Consider the following 20,471-nt stretch of genomic DNA (forward strand, 5'->3'; position numbering starts at 1 on the left):
GGGTGGGTGATTAGTAAGTAGCTTCTTTTTTTGCATGTGTGTTAGCATTTTTGGCCACGATTGCAGCTCTGTGTGTGTGTAGGAGTTTTTGCATCATGTTTGAGACAAACTTGAGTGACTATGATGTGATAAAAAGATGTTTCTAAAGAGGAATTACATACAAGTTATATGCTTGCTAAATAAAGCATTTATAAAGTGAAAGAAAATGTTTTAATCTGCCTTAAATCATATCTGCCTAACAGAAATCGATAGTTAACAATCAATGAAGACAACCTATGGTGTATCTCAAGGATCAGAACTTGGCCCTCTGTCATTTCACGTTTTCAATAACGACTTACACAATACACATGGTGCGCTTATTCAAAAAACTAGGTGAAAAGTATGTGCAAACTCAAGCAGTTGAATTTATTGGAACTTGTTTGTATATTTCTTGAGATAAGATAGATAAATACCATTTCATACGTACGGGGAAAGTAAATTTGGGGAGATATCTAACGGGAAAATATCTTGCGCGGGAAGTAAATTTGGCAGGAAAATAGAGTATTCCCCCCTCTCTTGTGCTGTAATGACTATTGCATGACGGTAGATACAGCTTCCATAACCGAGTTGATACAGCTTGAACAAAACTCAAGCTGCAGGGCGAGAATCGAGGGGGTGGGGAGTGAGGGGTGGTGAGGGGGTGAGGGGGTGAGGGCAGGTCGAGAAAATATTACTCCTTGGGAAGATACAACTGTTCTGTCTCGTTTTATATCATGCTATGAAAATGAATGTGGTGCTATCAAAAAGGAGCTATTAAGGGCATTAAGAAAACAATGGTCACCTTTTGGCATTATAAAGAGGGTTGAACCCCCTAAAATGAGTCCTCTAACCTGAGCCCCCTAATCTAAGCCCTTTTATCACTACACCATGTTTATTGCAGTGATTTATTTTTAAATCTTTTCTAAACTCTTTCGATTATATAACTAAAAATATACAACATACAAGAAATGCAACGAAATAAAATATTACATGAACAAAAGAAGCAAAAGCACTTAACTATACTTTAAAATGAATAAATAATTCAGTTTATACGATAAAACATTTTTTAGGGGCTGCACTTTCCCAGTATTTGGATCACACAGCCTTCAGTAGGAATAGAGACAAAAGAAAGAACTATTTTTTACATTTTGTTGGCCCTGCAAATGTGTCATTGTATAAGCAACATTGCTTTAGGAAGAGTAGTTGAAAATTTGGATGATTACTGGAAAATCTAAACCACTTTCTAAAATTATTTTCTAGGGTTGATGATTTTGTACCCCAGCCTGAGCACCTTACCCCTAAAAACATATGAATACCCCACTAGGCACATCTCTCGCGTCCTTCCTTCCCGCCTCTAATATTCACATGACATTTTCTGTAAGCGAGGCTAGTAGCTTTAAACGTTGGAGTACATTTGGTCGAAATTCCGAATCTATCGATATATTTTTGACGTTATCTTTTAGCCAGGTTATTTTCCTAATTGCACAGTTGTGGCTATAAGTGGGTTTTCCAAAAAGCAATCGCAAATTCTGTTTAAATTTGAAAGCTTATTTGCTTAAATTGCCAAATCAAGAAAGTTATCCCTAGTGCAATCAAAAATTCGTTATATTTTCACTGCCAAGGTCTCTGAGGAGAAAGCAATGCCTCCTACCTCGCTTTCTGGAAAAACAAACGAGAATTTTAGTCAAATAAAATTTATTTAACCTTGGCTTTCATCTCGCTGAACCAAGTCTCCCCTTTCAGCTTTCCTCACATGACTTTCATTTCGCTAAATGTTATATCTTTAATGTTATACCATCGGCAATTTGTATTAGACTCTACCTCTCCTGGTCTCAAAAGAATGCCATTCAAGTTTGAATAATAGCAATTATAGTACCACCAAGCACCTTTGAAGGAAGTGGCACAATTGGAAGTGGATCTCAAGTCGTTGTCTCTGTCGTAAGTGGTCCATTTGCTCCCACTATGATATGCCATTGCGTCATGTACATTACCTATAACAACAAAATTTATCAATAACCATCATCATTACAATCATCCACCAATCAAAATCAATCATAGTCAATCACCATAATCTTTAACAATCGTCAATGATCAATCATAAGTCAATCATAATCATCATTCAATCACAATGATTATCAGTCAATCATCAATCAATCGTAATCATCAGTCAATCACAATGATTATCAGTCAACCATCAATCAATCAATCAATCAATCAATCAATCAATCAATCAATCAATCAATCAATCAATCAATCAATCAATCAATCAATCAATCAATCAATCAATCAATCAATCAATCAATCAATCAATCAATCAATTACCAATTGGATTCGTACCAAGCTGTCATTTGCACTACTTCGAAGTGCCATACTGTGCATACGCGGTTCAAGAAATAGGCAAACAAAAGTTCAAGTGGACACAGCCAACATAGAAATTGTAGAAACAATATCCCGGATTGATTAGTTAAAATTGTTGGGAAAAATAAAAAGATTCAAGTTTTTTCAAGTTTTGTTCTAAACATTTGTGAACCGGCGGCCTTTCGGTATATAAACAGCGCCAAATGTTGAATCATTGATGAGAATTTATTTGTTCAAAAAAAAAATCAATCAATCAATCAATCAATCAATCAATCAATCAATCAATCAATCAATCAATCAATCAATCAATCATTCAATTATAATCACCAATCAATCACAATGATTATCAGTCAATCATCGATCAATCATAAACATCAATCAGTCATAATCCTCGATCAATCATAATCATTAGCCATTTGAATTCATTATAATTTCCCTCGATTGCACAGCATACACAAAAATTTACAATATTTGATAGTTAAAAAGCGTACCAGTGAATCCAGAAACAGTCATTCGATAACCAGCGGCCTCATTTTCGACTTCGAATTTACTGTACTCTGCGTAATAGCTCTCACCAGTCCTAACTTTCATGTCGATGCGGAGCTTTGCGCCTGCGCCAGGCTTTGCCAACTGGTGTAATTTGTCCAAGCCAAGCCAGAAACTCCCTGATGGATCACCAAATCCGACTTTATATGAAGCCCAATCGCGGTAGAAATCGACGTCAGCCGAAACTCGTCGTTGAAATACTGTAGAATTTACTATTAAAATAGCGCAAAAATTGTCATTACCGATAAGGGCGTGGCAAAATGAGAGAAGATTGCTGATTGTATATTTAATAGAGTATGGTTTATCTAACTGAAGATGAGATGGAGAAGAACTTGGATAAAATGCAAAAGAATTTGTTTTTGGAATTCGTTATCATAACACCAGAAAAAAAATTATTTTAATCAGGGGTGCCGTGGAGGAAGGCTCCGCTCTCTTATCACTAGCAGGATGATTTCAGGAGTGCTCAGCATTCCTTTAAGTAACAAACGCATGTTTGGCTAGACAAATGCCTGGCCGGAAAGAATAAGGCAAACATCTAAGATGATTTCCTTTAGTGACCGCCGCCCTCTAAAAAACCACTTTCTGATAACCGCCGCTTTTAGTTAAACGCCGCATCCCAAATTTGGTTTTGTAGTAAAAACCGCGGCGTTCATTAGAGGAAATACGGTAATCCCATTGCATGATTTACATATTTCAATTGCAGGTAAACACTAACTTAAGTAGTTTCATCTATAGCATGAGACAGTTCATATGCTACAGAACAATACATTGATTTTTATGAAGTCAAGTTTAAACCAGATTTATGACTGAGAGTCTCAGGATTATTTCTGATTTAATTTGAAGGAGGGTATCGGATGATTCTCTATCTACAGAGAGAGAATATAAGCAAAATAACCTGCAACCAGTAAATTCATACTTTGTTTTTTATGGACACTGCACTATCCAGTCACGCTTCCCAGCGCAATATTCCTTTAAGCTAAATGGTCAATTTAAAGAATATTTTTGCGAGTCATCACTTTGGAAATCAATACACAGTATTCTTACCTTTAATGTTCTCGCAGTGGTACCCAGTGTAAAGCGGGACACATGTGCACGTGTATCCTTTACTGTTGCATGCATCTTGGCATGTGCCACCGTTCTGGCATGGCATGAATGCTTTGCAGATTGGACCTTGCTATAAAACATAATTCTAAGAAAATCACATTTCCCTATCAATTAATGTAGAGCTTATTTTATAAGAAGCTTTGCTATTGACGCAAAATTTACAAGCACACAAACCCTCCTTGTTAAAGACGTATAAACTATGCCATGTAATACCTCGGTATTTGTGCGAAATTAACAACACCATCCATAGTTCAGTATCATATCAAATGTGTAGATTGAATATAGATAATAAATTTCGTTAACAAAATAGGCCTTACGTTCATTTGGTCTTCTTCTGTTGTCATGTAAACAGAGCCAATGTCTTGCATCAAATTTATTCCACTCTCCGTCAAATTTCTTTCAAGCAAATCGCATGAATTTGTTTCTTTCTTGAAGTTGAGGGACTTGCAGCTTGGCCACGAGAGACATTCTAGAGCGCAGGCTCTTCTGGTTGCTGACGTCACTGTCTTCCCGACAGGCCCTGCGTCCTTTATATCATCAAGAATGATGCTGAAATCGCCGTGGGTTTTACAAGGCAACCTTGTAATACCGTTTGCAAATGCCACCAATGCAAGGCATGCAAAAACTATGAAGGTTTGCTTTGAAGTCGTCATGTTTTGCTCCTCTTTAGCTACAGATAAAAAAACCAGTAAAAATCAAATTTCCATTTAAATTTGCTTTTCTCTGGGAGTTTATTGTCTTCTGTTAAAGCCTCTAAATCAGAAAATTTTTCTAACAACCACTTCAGCTTGCAAAAATCAGTTTAAAATCGTTTCCAATGATTAGAAATTTCGTCTTTTGCAAATCTTCATTGAGTCTTCATTAAGAAATTGTACTTTTATCTTTTACTTATGTGCACAACATAGCTCTGCCCGGTAAAACTTTTTGTCGCAAACTTTCACATTCACATATGTTTAACCTTCCTTCAACTTCGTCTTGATCTTCACCTTTTTAATAGTTTTTCGCAGTTTCCCTACGTTTGTATGGTCTTAGCTTCTTCTTCACCTCTTTATTTCTTCACTTCTTTACATCTTCACTTCTTCACTTCTTCACTTCTTCACTTCTTCACTTCTTCACTTTTTCACTTCTTCACTTCTTCACTTCTTCACTTCTTCACTTCTTCACTTCTTCACTTCTTCACTTCTTCACTTCTTCACTTCTTCACTTCTTCACTTCTTCACTTCTTCACTTCTTCACTTCTTCACTTCTTCACTTCTTCACTTCTTCACTTCTTCACTTCTTCACTTCTTCACTTCTTCACTTCTTCACCTCTTCACTTCTTCACTTCTTCACTTCTTCACTTCTTCACCTCTTCACTTCTTCACCTCTTCACTTCTTCACTTCTTCACTTTTTCATTTCTTTACTTCTTAACTTTTTCATTTCTTTACTTCTTCACTTCTTAACTTCAACACTTCAGCTAAGAGCCAATATATAAAGACTTTTTAAAACTCTACCGTGACACAGATCTCAGCATTTTGATAAAAAACTTTGCACATAATCTTTTATATCTACTCAACAATTTTTCCGATAACACATTGAATTCTTCTAAATCCAAAACCTAATTTTCTTTTCTCCTATCATAAAGTTTATTTATAACTCGAACCCTGTCCTGTCTATTTAGTTCCTTCAAATCGAAATGTCTTCATGAACTTCAAGCAGAAGATATTCTAAATAATCTAAGCGGAAAAGTTTTCTCTTCACTCTCTTGTTACCTAAAAACTACATGTTTCAAGCATTTTTTATTCTAACTAATACATCACCTACAGCAAATTGTTTTTCCCAAAGCTAGACTTGTAGATGCTCAAACAAATACAATTACAGCACCCAGGGCTGTTCTTACTTCAGGGTCTTCTTGCAGAGAAACAAACTTACTTTTATTGAGACAACTGTCACCCACACTTCACTTCCAAGATTTTGACAAATATCACAGATGCAGTCCTCAAAATGCTTCCACGTATGATTGGCATGAGACGAGATTAATAAGCAAAAGCACTGCGCCCCGACTTATCTAGAATGCCACAACAATTTCCATTGGTTGATTTAGCAATAGTCTATTGCAATATTTTCCAATTGTTAACACTAGATTTATTCTAAGAACGTCTCCAAATGTTGATACCTGCTGATATCTTTGATACGATCGGTGGCCTTTGTATTAATTGGGAAATTTAACTGCCACCAGTTGTGACAAAATTTTGTTTGAATGCACGAAAGTGTGTTTCTAGTAACGGTTAATTGCTACTTAGCAAAACATTTTTTAGACAAATTTGTTTGTGGTTACAGCTAGGTCAAATTATGTCACACAGATTAATTATAGATAGGTTTGTGGTAATGGAGCAAACATTAAGGCCTGGCCGAATGAATAAAACATCCGTAAAACATTAGAAAACATTGCGATTTATACTGCTAAAATTACCGTATTTGAATTAAAAAACATCTAAAAAGTAGTTTGAATCATGCCGAATCCGATTCTGGGGTTTTTTTTGAGATATCAGTCCATTATTTGGAGTTATTAACGATTTCCCTAAATGACCCCGAGCGCTACCAACGCTGCTCAAATCAATTACGGCTGCACAGCGTCCTACAGCTACTGCGTTGTGTTTGTCGAATTTTAACCTACTGCGCTTGCGTGTATAAAACAAATGTTTTAAGGAGTGGCCAAACAAACGCAACATTTTTGATCAAACATGAGAGTAAAAAAGATGTTTCACGAAAGTTTACGAAATGTCAATTTCTGCAAAACGTCATAAAACTTCGTAAAACATGGTGGCCAAACGAATAAAAAATGTTTTATGCAACAATGTCGGATGAAGTTTTATGACGATATTTTATTTGTTTGGCCAGGGTTTTAGCAAAGGGACATTTCTTTTTAAACTGACTGCTTTGCTAAAAGTCCCATACAAAATTATACATTTTTCCCAGAATGCAATTTCATCCTGCACAATTTATAATCCATGTGTTACCTAAAAAAGTCTGTGACACGATTCTAAAAGGCTAAGAAAAAAACACGACATGGTGCAATTATTATGAGAAGTTATTTTACAATAGAAGAGCGTAAAGATGTGTGAGGATGTACAGTTAAATCAGGGCCTCCGACGAAAGGGGCGCTGGGGAGCATGCTCCACACCTTTTGCAAAACAATAGAGCTTTTTTCCAAAACCTTTCATTATGGGTGTTAAATTTTCCCTTGCCCCCTCCCCCCCCCCCCACTTTCCTATAATAAGTCTAGTTGTGCCTATTACTTTGAGTAGTCATCAGAGCGAAGAGCAAACAGAAATATCGTGTGACTCGTAGCGAGAATATAAACTGACCAATCATTCTTAATATTAAGTAAAGCTTATATATAAGCAAAAGCGAGGTTAGCATGATGTCACATGACATACAGTCCTGCTACATTCCAACCTGTATTGGAGCCAATGGGTGTTTGCTAACATACAACGCAATAGATGAAATAAGTATGCAAAATGGAGCTAACTAGCAAATACCTCATTGCTTAAATTTGCTCCATTATCACAAAATATTCTTTTAAAAACAATCTTAAAATTATTTTACAAAACAACATACTAATCAATGATGGTTTTTAAACTTAGTCTATAAATAGATGATATTTTTCTGTGGATGACTGATAGCAACTTACAGAGGATTCTTTTTACTTTTAGAACTAGAAAATTAAGCAGAACGCATCTAATTTACTAGGGCGTGCTTTCTCCTCGAATAGTTTATAAACTACTGAGAGCGTTTCCTCCTTTACATAATTCCCTGTTTACAATACTAGCTTGTTTCTCCTCTACTCTGTATTTGTTATGTTACGTTTATTTTATTTAACTTCCTTTTACATTGTTTATACTTTTAAGCTTAGATTATTTCTAATTTGCAACCAGTGGAATTGTATGTATCCAGTGGAATTTAAAATAAAACTGAAATGAACTGAACTGAACTATCACAAACCTATCTATAATTCATCTGTTGAATATAATTTGACCTAGCTGTAACCACAAATATATATCTGCTAAGCATCAGATAGCTGTTACTAGTGACGCACTTTGATGCATTCAGGCAAAATATCGCCACAACTGGTGGCATTTCTATCGCCCAATTGGTCGCATCAAAAAGGTCTCTGCGGGTTATTCACAACTGGGGAATTCTTTAGAATTTCTCCCGTGATAACGATTGGAAAAGTCTAGCAATAAACAATTGTCTAATTCAACCATTAAGACTTGATTTCACAATCTAAATAAATAGGTGCCTTTGAATGTTAACCTCGTCCTATGCCAATCGTACGTGGAAGCATTTTGAGGACTGCATCTGTGATATTTGTCAAAATCTTGGGCGTGAAGTGTGGGTGACTGTTGTTTCAATAAAAGTAAGTTTGTTTCTCTGCAAGAAGACCCTGAAGTAAGAACACACCTTGGTGCTGTAATTGTATTTTTTTGAGCATCTACAAGTCTAGCTTTAGGAAAACTATTTGCTGTAGGTGATGTATTAGTTAGAATAAAAAATGCTTGAAACATGTAGTTTTTAGGGAACAAGAGAGTGAAGAGAAAACTTTTCCGCTTAGATTATTTAGAATATCTTCTGCTTGAAGTTTATGAAGACATTTCGATTTGAAGGAACTAAATAGACAGGTCAGGGTTCGAGTTATAACTAAACTTTATGATAGGAGAAAAAAAATTAGGTTTTGGATTTAGAAAAATTCAATGTTTTATCGGAAAAATTGTTGAGTAGATATAAAAAATTATGTGCAAATGCTGAGATCTCTGTCACGGTAGGGTACTAAAAAGTCTTTGTATATTAGCTTATAGCTGAAGTAAAGAAGTAAAGAAGTGAAGAAGTGAAGAAGTGAAGAAGTGAAGAAGTGAAGAAGTTAAGAAGTGAAGAAGTGAAGAAGTGAAGAAGTGAAGAAGTGAAGAAGAAAGGAAGCGAATAAGAGAAGAAGTGAAGAAGTGAAGAAATAAAGAAGTGAAGAAGAAGCTAAGACCGTACAAACGTAGGGAAACTGCGAAGAACTATTAAAAAGGTGAAGATCAAGACGAAGTTGAAGGAAGGTTAAACATATGTTAATTTGTGAAAGTTTGCGACAAAAAGTTTTACCGGGCAGAGCTATGTTGTGCACATAAGTAAAAGATAAAAGTAAAATTTCTTAATGAAGACCTAATGAAGATTTGCAAAAGACGAAATTTCTAATCATTGGAAACGATTTTAAACTGATTTTTGCAAGCTGAAGTGATTGTTAGAAAAATTTTCTGATTTAGAGGCTCTAACAGAAGACAATAAACTCCCAGAGAAAAGCAAATTTAAATGGAAATTTGATTTTTACTGGTTTTTTTATCTGTAGCTAAAAAGGAGCAAAACATGATGACTTCAAACCAAACCTTCATAGTTTTTGCATGTCTTGCATTGGTGGCATTTGCAAACGGTATTACAAGGTTGCCTTGTAAATCCCACGGCGATTTCAGCATCATTTTTGATGATATAAAGGACGCAGGGCCTGTCGGGAAGACAGTGAAGTCAGAAACCAGAAGAGCTTGCGCTCTAGAATGTCTCTCGTGGCCAAGTTGCAAGTCCCTCAACTTCAAGAAAGAAACAAATTCATGCGATTTGCTTGAAAGAAATTTGACGGAGAGTGGAATAAATTTGATGCAAGACATTGGCTCTGTTTACATGACAACAGAAGAAGACCAAATGAACGTAAAGCCTATTATTAACGAAATTTATTATTTATATTCAATCTACACATTTGATATCATACTGAACTATGGATGGTGTTGTTAATTTCGCACAAATACCGAGGTATTACATGGCATAGTTTATACGTCTTTAACAAGGAGGGTTTGTGTGCTTGTAAATTTTGCGTCAATAGCAAAGCTTCTTATAAAAAAGCTCTACATTAATTGATAGGGAAATGTGATTTTCTTACAATTATATTTTATAGCAAGGTCCAATCTGCAAAGCATTCATGCCATGCCAGAACGGTGGCACATGCCAAGATGCATGCAACAGTAAAGGATACACGTGCACATGTGTCCCGCTTTACACTGGGTACCACTGCGAGAACATTAAAGGTAAGAACACTGTGTATTGAGTTCCAAAGTGATGACTCGCAAAAATATTTTTTAAATTGACCATTTAGCTTAAAGGAATATTGCGCTGGGAAGCGTGACTGGATAGTGCAGTGTCCATAAAAAACAAAGTATGAATTTACTGGTTGCAGGTTATTTTGCTTATATCCTCTCTCTGTAGAAAGAGAATCACCTGATACCTTCAAATTAAATCAGAAATAATCCTGAGACTCTCAGTCATAAATCTGGCTTAAAGGTAATGTGTCCATATAAAAGGACTGCGTATACCCAACTTGTCAAGCCACCTATCAAAATAACGGTTTGCGATTGGTTAGTATTCTCGCAATGCTAAACTGTTCACATGAAAAGCTAACCTCGCAGCAGTATAGATAAACAAAACGACCGTAATGGCTGGGGCGATGACATGAAAAATCACATGTTTCTCAAAACCCCCGCAGAGTCGCTTGCTTTAGCTGGACACATTACCTTTAAACTTGACTTCATAAAAATCAATGTATTGTTCTGTAGCATATAAACTGTCTCGTGCTATAAATGAAACTACTTAAGTTAGTGTTTACCTGCAATTGAAATATGTAAATCATGCAATGGGATTACCGTATTTCCTCTAATGAACGCCGCGGTTTTTATTACAAAACCAAATTTGGGATGCGGCGTTTAACTAAAAGCGGCGGTTATTAGAAAGTGGTTTTTTAGAGGGCGGCGGTCACTAAAGGAAGTCATCTTAGATGTTTGCCTTATTCTTTCTGGCTAGGCATTTGTCTAGCCAAACATGCGTTTGTTACTTAAAGGAATGCTGAGCACTCCTGAAATCATCCTGCTAGTGACAAAAGAGCGGAGCCTCCCTCTAAGGCACCCCTGATTAACATAATTCTTTTTCTGGTGTTATGATATCGAATTCCAATAAAAAATCGAGTTGGCACGTCCTTTTATTTCTTTTGCGTTTTATCCAAGTTCTTCTCCATCTTATCTTCAGTTAGATAAACCATACTCTATTAAAGATATAATCAGCAATCTTCTCTCATTTTGCCACGCCCTTATCGGTAATGACAATTTTCGCACTATTTTAATAGCAAATTCTACAGTATTTCAACGACGAGTTTCGGCTGAGGTCGATTTCTACCGCAACTGGGCTTCATATAAAGTAGGATTTGGTGATCCATCAGGGAACTTCTGGCTTGGCTTGGACAAATTGCATGAGTTGGCAAGGCCTGGCGCAGGCGCAAAGCTCCGCATCGACATGAAAGTGATGACTGGTCAGAGCTATTACGCAGAGTACAGTAAATTCGAAGTCGAAAATGAGGCCGCTGGTTATCGATTGACTGTTTCTGGATTCACTGGTACACTTTCTCTAATGATATTTATGTAGCATTCTATGTAGTTCATTACGATTATGATGATTATGATTGATTGACGATTGATTGACAATGATTATGATTGATTGATGGTTATGATTGAATAATGATTATGATTGATTTATGAATGATCGATGATGGTTTTGATTGATTGATTGATGATTATGATTGACTGATGATTGATTGACAATGATTATGATTGATTGATGATTATGATTGACTGAGCATTTGTTAATGATCATGATTGATGACTGATGACGTTTGTTTTAACAGGAAATGTATATGATGCACTTGAATTTCACAATGGCTTTCAATGGTCCACGTACGACAAGGGACCAAACAGCGATTGTGCCACATCATGGAAAGGAGGTTGGTGGTATGCTCGTTGCTATCATTCAAACTTGAATGGTGTTTTACTTCAAGCTGGACAAACGGAATCTTCTATAAATTGTCGTTGGCGATATACTAAAGACATCATTTACGTCGAAATGAAAGTCAAGTAGAACAATTTTACCCGGACAAAGATCATATAAAGTTGAAACTTGGCACAGACGTTCTACTGGCACTGAAACTGGGCAGAGACGTTCTACTGGCACTGAAACCTGGCATAGACGTTCTACTGGCACTGAAACTTGGCATAGACGTTCTACTGTCACTGGAACTTGGCACAGACGTTCTACTGGCACTGAAACCTGGCATAGACGTTCTACTGGCACTGAAACCTGGCACAGACGTTCTACTGGTACTGAAACTTGGCACAGACGTTCTACTGGCACTGAAACCGGGCATAGACGTTCTACTGGCACTGAAACTGGGCACAGACGTTCTACTGGCACTGAAACTGGGCAGAGACGTTCTACTGGCACTGAAACTGGGCACAGACGTTCTACTGGCACTGAAACTTGGCACAGACGTTCCACTGGCACTGAAACTTTTGAGTTCCAATCAAGAATCTTTTGGAAGACAATTTCACCCTGAATATTCAAGATAACTTTAAAATAAAAAATGCATTAGATTTTTGCGTTTTTTTCAGCATTACCCCAACTCCCGTTAAGCAACATTGTATAAAATGGCACATTAATTTCCAGCTTCCAATCTGTATTGGGGGATAGAGGTGGCTATTTTGAAAATTAATAAAAACTGCAGGTGCTCCTGTACAATTTGTACACGGTATTTAAAAGGCCTAGATACTGATTTATTGGTGATATTAAATGACAGCTGGCAAAAAGGAAATCGACCAATCAAAAGGGGCTTAAGCTTTCTGTCAATCAAATTGAGCCAATCAGCAAGGGCGTGGGTTGTATTACGTGCACTGATTGGCCAGATGGACAGATGGCCAAATGTCTGTTCATTGCTTTTATCGTATCCAAAGCAGTAGCTACCTTTGTTCTTGGGGGTAGGTCTCTTCGAAAAAAATTATAATAATCTTTTGTTTCCAATGAAGGACTCCCACAAAAATTCTGTCCTTTCTACGTCACTGAAAAAATCATGGCTAAATTATACCTTATTGCAGAGACCGCGCACTATTCTGAAAGTGGAGGGGCTGAAATGAGTATGACCGAAATTTTTTGAGGCCGCGCCCTCTTGAACGCCGGAAAACGCCCCTCTTAGAAAATGCTTGCTTATTTCTATTGAATTTTTATAAAGAGTTTGGTTCAGAGAAGATATCAATAACCATAAAAATAGATATAATTAGCTCGAGGGTAATAAAAAACCAAGCTAACCAAGTTAGAGAATACATCATATCATTAAACAAGAAAAAACACCTAGAAAATGAACAAATTGGTTCCCAGTCAATGAGAACTGCTACTATATAGGAGTAAACTATCCAAAGTTGTGTGAGTGAACCTTCAAAAAACATTTCTAGCCTATTATTGCAAAACAGTGGGCGGGCTTTAGCCCCTGCTAGCCCAATGGCTGCGCAGTGCCTGCCTTTATTGGACAGCGTGTAGAAATACAGTTCTTCCTGAAATTTTTATTTTTTATTTAATAAAAACACTATGAATAATAATTTTACAAAGACACTAAAAAATGGTTTTGAAAAAAGCAAATATTTAGTAAACTAAAGCTTTTCGTCTGACACTCTTCAGAGTTTAAAACGTCAGAACATAGACCGAAAACTCTACGCTACCAAATATATATACCCAGTTGTGGATCCAAATAGGCCAATCAGAAACACGAGCACATGACTGTATAGCTTGACCAAAGACACTATAATTCACCGTACAGCAATATAAGTCCTAGGCATGCCTCGATACAGCTTAAAACGAATGCTAAGATATTTAGGCCTCATGAGCATTTGCAAGTCTCTTGGGCTTCACGGCTATCATCGAGGGAAATGAAAATGTACTTTTAATTGCAAACGTAGAGCACAAACTTTTACGTAAGGGGCAAGTCACTCCATGGAAAGCACGAACACATATGATAGAAATCATATTGTTTTGTTGGTAATTCCCCAGAAATCCTATTGTTTTATTGGTAAATCCTTAGAAATCTTTTTGTTTTGTTGGTGAATCCCTAGAAATCATTTTGTTTTCAGGAAATCTCGTACGCTTTATACAGGAGTGTTTGCCCCTCGGTAGGAGTCCTTGCAACTGTTTAATCTTCTGGACATCGTGTCCTGTTGTGTTTCTTTAAGCTCTACTTGTTTACAGGGGTGTCGGCAAAGGGAAGGGGCACATGGTCCACTGTGCCTCTCAACAATTTGTCCGTTGACACATGAAAGAATTTTTCCGGACAAGAAAATGTGATAGCCATAATGTATTTACATTTTTGTAGCAGTTACCAAAGTACGAGTTTTGAAGTTGAAGTGCATAAAAGCAGAATTAAGAGCATTCATATCAAGGCCACACCCTTCAAGAGTGAGACAGGCCTTTTTGTCGGCAAAAGTCATTGCTACATTTCTTTGAATATTGTTTGCTTCGCAACTGCTTGTTTCGGGTGAGAATTCCGGGTTACATTTTAAGGGGTAGATGGGGTGGGGTTAGGCTGATATTTTCCTTACAAGACATCATCTTGAATGGGCTTTCGGTACGTTAAACGTTTGTAAAATATCTGACGAGATGGCAAGAGGAAATCTTCAGAATCTGGGAAAAACAACAAACCTCTACCTCTGCATGCTCTTGCTTCGGTTGTCGGATAAGAGAAATAAAAGCTTGATACCTTGCAAAAACTGCTTCCCCTTCCAAACTTGGTAGGTTGGCTTCATGTAGTTTCGAAGAAATAAACGTGTTAGAAAAATTTAGGCCCTGTGTTTTTGGTTCTCCAAACACGTGGTCAACATTCCATCAACCCCATCGTGTACAAAATTGCAGGCCCCTCGAGATAAGAAATGGAGACAAGAACAATTGAAAAATCTCTAGAGACCAGCAAAACACCGTTCAAGAAACCTCATTTGGTTTGTTCAGATAAACACTTGATTGAAAGCTAAATATTCTTATCTAAACGTTAATTATGCAGGATATCTAACAAAATATTAATGTATTAATTAATTATGTCATTGCTATATCAAAGGGAGGAACCTTCTCCAATACTACAGGGCCGCCGAGATGCTTTAGAGACCCTTGGGTGAAAAAGGGTGAGGCCCCTGCGGGCGAGGAGAGCAGAACTCGCCGTTTTGATTAGTTAGAAATTCATTTCAGAATATTTTCTTGCAGTTATTTGATGCATTTTTTATTTATATGCACTGCTTTTTGTTACATTTTATTAACTCCATTCTTAAAATGGAATTCATTACTTTATAAGGCTCCCCAGACCTCACCGCCCTTGCGCAGTAAACCCCCTGCTCCCCCCAGCAGCAGCCCTGCCATACTAGAACTTTCATATCACAAGATTTCGATTTGGCACCTTTTAAGCAGATATTCTACAAAATATTTATAAATAAGAAGAGAAAATTGCTTAGGATTCGTGATCAAATTGCCGGGACTGTGTTCTGACACTTGTTTCATTACCAGCACATATAGAAGATCAAAATAGAATCGTTGATGGCATCAAATACTCATTTTGAGGCTATTTCATAATTATTTTTGAGATCTTGGTTACGTTTTTGCTTATAGATAGTGGCTAGGCCATACTTTAGTCTAAAAATGTAGACGGCCGATAAAAATTGTTCCTCTTCCATTGGAAATAGGCCTTTATAGACTAAACTTTATTGGTAATGGTTGATTAGAATTCTTTTAGAAATAAATTCATCTTGAAACAATATTTTGCAGGCCTAGCTTAAAAACCTTCTTGCTAAGCGCTGTTGAAATTTTCTCCATTACTAGACTATCTAACCATTTTGGTAAGTTTTGTAAAAACTTTATCCGTTATAAAGCTATTTAATTGACTCGTTTCCCTTGCCTTGAAACTATTTTTCATAAACTATTATGTATAATTGTTCGTCAAAACTTGATTATGACAAATGTGTCCATGTTCTTTGCGCCTCGTTCTTATGACCGTTGGTAAAGAGGCGACTTCCAGAGTTTGCCTAAGTACAAGAGCAATTCGTAAGTATGGCTCATTTGAAACAAAAATTGTTTCTGTAAGAAGCTAAAATACGATTTCTTGGCTAAAATTTCTAATAGAGCTAATAAGATTTTGTGTACATGAAAGATATGCTGTTAAAATAGAAAAAAGTTTGTTTACTAGAGCTCAAAATTTGTACTAAATAAATTGGCTATTTATTTAGTATCTAGCAGTTGTCCCCTGCGGAGCACCTTCCACCATTCTCATGTATTTTAAAGCCCTGCCATACCATTCCAGCTGCTTGTATGATTTTGTTAGGCTGCTGATAATGTGAGTGTTTTTCGTTTCCCCCTCTGGTGTTATTTCCATCATAACCTGAAAGTATTAACAGTTTTTGTCGATTTTCTGTATCAATAAGGGTGAAAATGAGTGGAAATGACAGGGTGGAAACGTGATAGAAGGGAGAACAAGAACAGGGAGGAAATAAAGGGGTTCATGTCACAGAAAGAGAGCAACGATCACATGTCAGAGGGAATGTTCCTGTATCAGAAATAGAGTAAAGATCCTGTGGTAACAAAGAATCTAGGGTAAAAATAAAAAGGGTAGGGAAAAAGGGTAAAAATGATAGGGTAGAAATAAGAATGAGGGGAACATCAGAAAGGAGGATGGGGCCAGAGAAAGGCAGATGTCAGAAAGAGAAAGAGGTCAGGACAGGGGGTTAGAGGTTCGGGGGCTCAAACCCTTGATAAAAATCAGAGAGAAATCGTTGGAGGGGGGAGGCTAAAAATTTTCTGTGAATGAGAACTTTTCTATCAGTCCTTTTGAGTCTGTAAATAGTTTACTCCATATGATTTCATATACACAAAAGATAATCTTCAACACAATTGCAACACATTGGGTGTGGCATAGTTGTAGTCTTGGGTAAAGCTTCTATGTAGCCTCTTTCAAGGGAAATGAGCTGCTGGGGCAAACCTTGGTTCATATAGCCTATTGTTTAAGATAATGGAAAGTCACTGGGGCTGCAGGGGCAAATTCCCCTCTCCCATAGTCAGTATACTAAAAAAGGCCCCGAGCTTCTAAAAGTTGTCTACAGCTTAGCCCCCCTAATATTTTACACCCCACACCCCCATGTCACCACTGCCCTGTGTAAAAGTATATACTGCTAGACAATCCTAGAAAAAAAGATAAAATATAATGCTCTTACCCTAGGTATAGCAACTGTGTGGCTTACAGGTGGGCAGCCAAGTTCAATTAGAAAGGTTTGAAGTGCTGCAATGCCAAAGACACCGCCAGTTGTACCCATCGTATATCCTATCACCGCAGAGGGCTTGAAGTAGTAGCTGCGGAGTAAAGGTATTGGTTAATGGCAGATCTGATAACGTCACAAAAATCTATCTTAGACTTTTCAAATTTGGCCGTAGAGCTCGAAAGAACATTACCGAAAATTTTCGAATTACCCCCCCCCCCCCCCCTCGAAAAAGCCCCCCCCCCTCGAATAAGCCCCGGCCCTAGAACTACAACTCGTCAATAAGCATCCGCCCCCCCCTTGAATAAGCTCCGACCCTAGAATTACAAATTGTCAATAAGCCCCCCTTGTATAAGTCCCCCCCTCGAATAAGCCCCCATCCAAAAATATCAAAAATGAATAAGCCCCCAGGGGGCCAATTCGAGGATTTACAGTATGACAGTCTTTGAAATAGACAAATCAGAAAAATGGCTTTCAATTTGGCTGGGATATTTCATTTTGTTTCTGGATCTTGATATGGTCAAATTTCATAAGCTATAAGCCAGGCTATAAAAATAGTAGTCAATTAAGAAAATTAGCTTGGTCTGGAAGTCAAGCAATGCTTTATTAACCAAATTAATCGTATTATTTCCTTAAAGTCAAAACCAAAACTGCTTGAAAACATTGATAACCCTAAACACTGCTGCATCGCTCCAACATGAGGTCCTCTTTCATAAGAATATAAATCAAGAGGAAGCCCTCAAACGAATATGCCTCATTTCATAATCATAACAGCGATAGTATAAGTTGTCGAGTTACCAAGCCTACCTCGTTGGTGGAAAATGGTTCATCGTGTTGCTTAGAGCTGGAGGAACGCCGTGGTTGTATTCTGACGTAATTAACAAATAAGCATCCGCCTCTTCGATCTTCTTGTTAACATCCCTCAGGATCTTTGGTGCTTGGTTTGGATCACGGTAGAAATGCAACGCTTGCTTTAGCACAGGAAGGTTCAGGTCTTTGGGATCTGAGCAAGAGTAGGAGGTCATCATAATCATCATAATAAGGAAGAAGATCTTTAGTTTTAGAGTCATTAGAATGACGCATTCTCCATTGTTGTTAAATTTGCATGGGTTTTCCATAAAGTTAACATTAAAAACAATAAATCTTGCGACGATAGCCGAAAATCGTCTCTGTTCAGTGCGTTTAAAAAATCAATGCTTGAAAGGGGAAGGAAAGAGGGAGGGGTAAGGGGAAGGGTTAGGTATAGGGTGGAGGGGGAAGGGTGGAGGGAGAAGCTAGAAGGGAGAAGAGAGGAAAAAAAATGAAGGAGGGGAAGGAAGGAGAGGGAAGGGAGGATAGAAAAAAGAGCCAAGGGATGGAGGAAGAAGGGCGGGGAAGGGGAGGCGAAGGGAAAAGTGAGGAAGGGAGGGGAGAAGGTGGAGGTGAATTAGTATAATTCTGATTGATTTTTGCCAAAAATTTTGTATGGTTTCACAATTGGTCTAGCTTCATATGTGTAGAATTGTATTACAATGGGCCTACAAACCTAATACTTCAAGTGAGTGTCCTTCTTTCTGCTGTGAGTAAAATTTCTTGACCAAAGTTGTAACTCTGTCTGCCATTCTTCCCTCGCGAGTTGATCCGATAAATCCGAGGATTTTCAACTTTAAATCTTTTGGCAGTATCTGCTCCATGGCGATGAATTGTTATCTGTAAGAGAATTGAATTTATGATGTGCATTGCATGAAATTCTAGTACCTGATCAAATCTATAATATTTTGCTAACACGAGAGAAATCTTTCAAAAAGCACTGCGTTCTCTTTTATTTCTACATTTGAGACGGCACATTGTCTTGCGTTGTTCATATTTTTTGGCAAATTGACCCTCAGTCACCTCCGCAGGGACTATAAGGAAGGGGGATGGGGAGGGGAAAAGGATAAGATAAAGAGAACTGCGGAAACAAGGAAAAGTGGGGGCTGCGAGGGAGAATGAGTAAGAGAAGGGAATAGCGGACTTCTTTTCTCGTTTTCTCTTCTCCTCCGCCCACCCATTCCTATTCTCCGCAGCTCAACCTTTTCTAACTCGACCTTATCTCCCGATACAATAGCCGCTGCGGAGATGAGTGGACCTTTAGTGTTGTTACAAATGTTATTACTATAAAAACAAGGAGCAAACGGAAATTTTGACTTTTATGGTCTTCGCAAATTAACTTCTGGGATAATCCCGGATTAGCTGTGCTATCAACGAAGAAAGGATTAGGAAATTTTGACGGGATTAGTTATCGATATGAATGCCCAAGACAGCTTGGGCCCCTACTTTTGCTAGCCGTGGCCTCCCCACTTTCAAACTCGTAGCGTAGGCCCTGTATCAAGCCACGGAAGGTGGAGGGTTGAGCATTCCGTAATTTATTGAGCAAAATAGGCCATAAATATGGATTTAAAAGGCACAGCAGTATCACAGGACAAAGATTGAAGGAACTAAATTGCTAACAGAGAAACGTAGTGTTGCATTACCCCCAACTCACCGTTGTATGAAATCCTCTTTGCCGCATACGTCGTATGGAATCCTCTTTGCCGCATGCGTTAAAGCGGTAGCAAAAAGATAAATGAGCTGATAAAACACAGTAATTTCCACTTACTATTTTTCTGTCCTTGGTGGCGTCGAATTAGGCCAGTTTTCTGTTGCATGTATGCGGTGTCGGGTTTGCTTTGGCAGGTAAGCTTGTTTGCTCTCATCAACACACGCAAAGACTTAGAATAAAGGCATTTACAAATAACAGGGATATTTCGCTAGTTGTTAGGATAGGTTATACGACGGGGGTTGGCTTTGCCCCTGCAGCCACAATTGTATGAAGCAATTGACAGGTGGGCTGTTCATAAAGCACATGTTTCACCCTATGCTTATTTTCCATTGAGTCATGAACTGATCGCGGGAAAGGCATCGGGGAAGGGCTTGGTGAAATAATCAGGGATGTAAGAGCCAGGGGGATTATATCAAGGGTACCAGAGCATCGTAAATCCGGGGGTTAAGTATTGTAGAGAGCTTCGGTCTGTTAGGTTTCTAACTATATTTCCGAGACTAAATAATGGAGGATAGGGTACCCCTGGTAAGGTGTGTAGTGCTTAAAGTAACAAGAGGGGGGGGGGGTCTTGTGTAAACTAATGCAAAGATCAATAGCAAAAGTAGGAATTGGCTACTTTTCAGCGAAAACAAGGGGGCTAGGCTTCCATGATCCCCCTAAACTAAACCCCTGTTTGAGGGTTTGAGATAGCAGAAGTCAAATGGAGTTTTTTACGTATCCAACC

General features: G+C 37.8%; 3 protein-coding genes across 6 annotated transcripts; 1 reads left to right on the forward strand and 2 right to left on the reverse strand.

Moving 5' to 3' along the window:
* Positions 1-103: 103 nt before the first annotated feature.
* Positions 104-6,176, reverse strand: LOC135690216 (ficolin-2). Its single transcript, XM_065207710.2, has 5 exons — positions 5,939-6,176; positions 4,344-4,696; positions 3,967-4,096; positions 2,868-3,134; positions 104-2,009 (listed from the first exon to the last, which is right to left on the reverse strand). The coding sequence occupies exons 2-5, from the start codon at positions 4,677-4,679 to the stop codon at positions 1,768-1,770; spliced, it is 975 nt and encodes a 324-aa protein (XP_065063782.2). The 5' UTR covers positions 4,680-4,696; positions 5,939-6,176; the 3' UTR covers positions 104-1,767.
* A 1,796-nt stretch (positions 6,177-7,972) lies between these two features.
* On the forward strand, positions 7,973-17,277 carry LOC135690217 (ficolin-2). Of its 3 annotated transcripts, XM_089112187.1 has the most exons (6): positions 7,974-8,426; positions 8,859-9,080; positions 9,399-9,751; positions 9,996-10,125; positions 11,214-11,480; positions 11,769-17,277. In XM_089112187.1, the coding sequence occupies exons 3-6, from the start codon at positions 9,416-9,418 to the stop codon at positions 11,996-11,998; spliced, it is 963 nt and encodes a 320-aa protein (XP_088968313.1). In that variant the 5' UTR covers positions 7,974-8,426; positions 8,859-9,080; positions 9,399-9,415; the 3' UTR covers positions 11,999-17,277. The 3 variants fall into 3 exon arrangements, with proteins under 3 accessions (XP_065063786.2, XP_088968313.1, XP_065063787.2); XM_065207714.2 differs by lacking the exon at positions 8,859-9,080 and having other exon boundaries at positions 7,973-8,426; XM_065207715.2 differs by lacking the exons at positions 7,974-8,426; positions 8,859-9,080 and having other exon boundaries at positions 9,087-9,751; positions 11,214-11,396.
* Positions 16,010-19,963, reverse strand: LOC135690400 (uncharacterized). Of its 2 annotated transcripts, none has more exons than XM_089112951.1 (5): positions 19,805-19,963; positions 18,713-18,876; positions 17,995-18,190; positions 17,146-17,281; positions 16,010-16,316 (listed from the first exon to the last, which is right to left on the reverse strand). In XM_089112951.1, exons 2-5 carry the CDS (start codon positions 18,858-18,860, stop codon positions 16,161-16,163), a joined length of 636 nt encoding a protein of 211 aa, XP_088969077.1. In that variant the 5' UTR covers positions 18,861-18,876; positions 19,805-19,963; the 3' UTR covers positions 16,010-16,160. The 2 variants fall into 2 exon arrangements, with proteins under 2 accessions (XP_088969077.1, XP_088969306.1); XM_089113180.1 differs by having other exon boundaries at positions 19,691-19,850.
* Positions 19,964-20,471: the final 508 nt, after the last annotated feature.

Source organism: Rhopilema esculentum, chromosome 1 (genome assembly GCF_057945365.1).
Source record: "Rhopilema esculentum isolate cy_ngs chromosome 1, ASM5794536v1, whole genome shotgun sequence".
NCBI lineage: Eukaryota > Metazoa > Cnidaria > Scyphozoa > Rhizostomeae > Rhizostomatidae > Rhopilema > Rhopilema esculentum.

What these genes read in the sequence shown, in the direction of transcription:
- LOC135690400 (XM_089112951.1), bottom strand. Translation starts at nt 18,860, where the DNA reads ATGGAGCAGATACTGCCAAAAGATTTAAAGTTGAAAATCCTCGGATTT. An exon ending in ACACTCACTTGAAGTATTAG is followed by an intron (nt 18,191 to 18,712) that starts GTTTGTAGGCCC and finishes ACTCTTGCTCAG; the next exon opens with ATCCCAAAGACCTGAACCTT. An exon ending in ACACAGTTGCTATACCTAGG is followed by an intron (nt 16,317 to 17,145) that starts GTAAGAGCATTA and finishes TAATACTTTCAG; the next exon opens with GTTATGATGGAAATAACACC.
- LOC135690217 (XM_065207714.2), top strand. Translation starts at nt 9,416, where the DNA reads ATGATGACTTCAAACCAAACCTTCATAGTTTTTGCATGTCTTGCATTG. An exon ending in CCACTGCGAGAACATTAAAG is followed by an intron (nt 10,126 to 11,213) that starts GTAAGAACACTG and finishes CTATTTTAATAG; the next exon opens with CAAATTCTACAGTATTTCAA. An exon ending in GACTGTTTCTGGATTCACTG is followed by an intron (nt 11,481 to 11,768) that starts GTACACTTTCTC and finishes TTGTTTTAACAG; the next exon opens with GAAATGTATATGATGCACTT.
- LOC135690216 (XM_065207710.2), bottom strand. Translation starts at nt 4,679, where the DNA reads ATGACGACTTCAAAGCAAACCTTCATAGTTTTTGCATGCCTTGCATTG. An exon ending in CAGAAGAAGACCAAATGAAC is followed by an intron (nt 4,097 to 4,343) that starts GTAAGGCCTATT and finishes TATGTTTTATAG; the next exon opens with CAAGGTCCAATCTGCAAAGC. An exon ending in CCACTGCGAGAACATTAAAG is followed by an intron (nt 3,135 to 3,966) that starts GTAAGAATACTG and finishes CTATTTTAATAG; the next exon opens with TAAATTCTACAGTATTTCAA.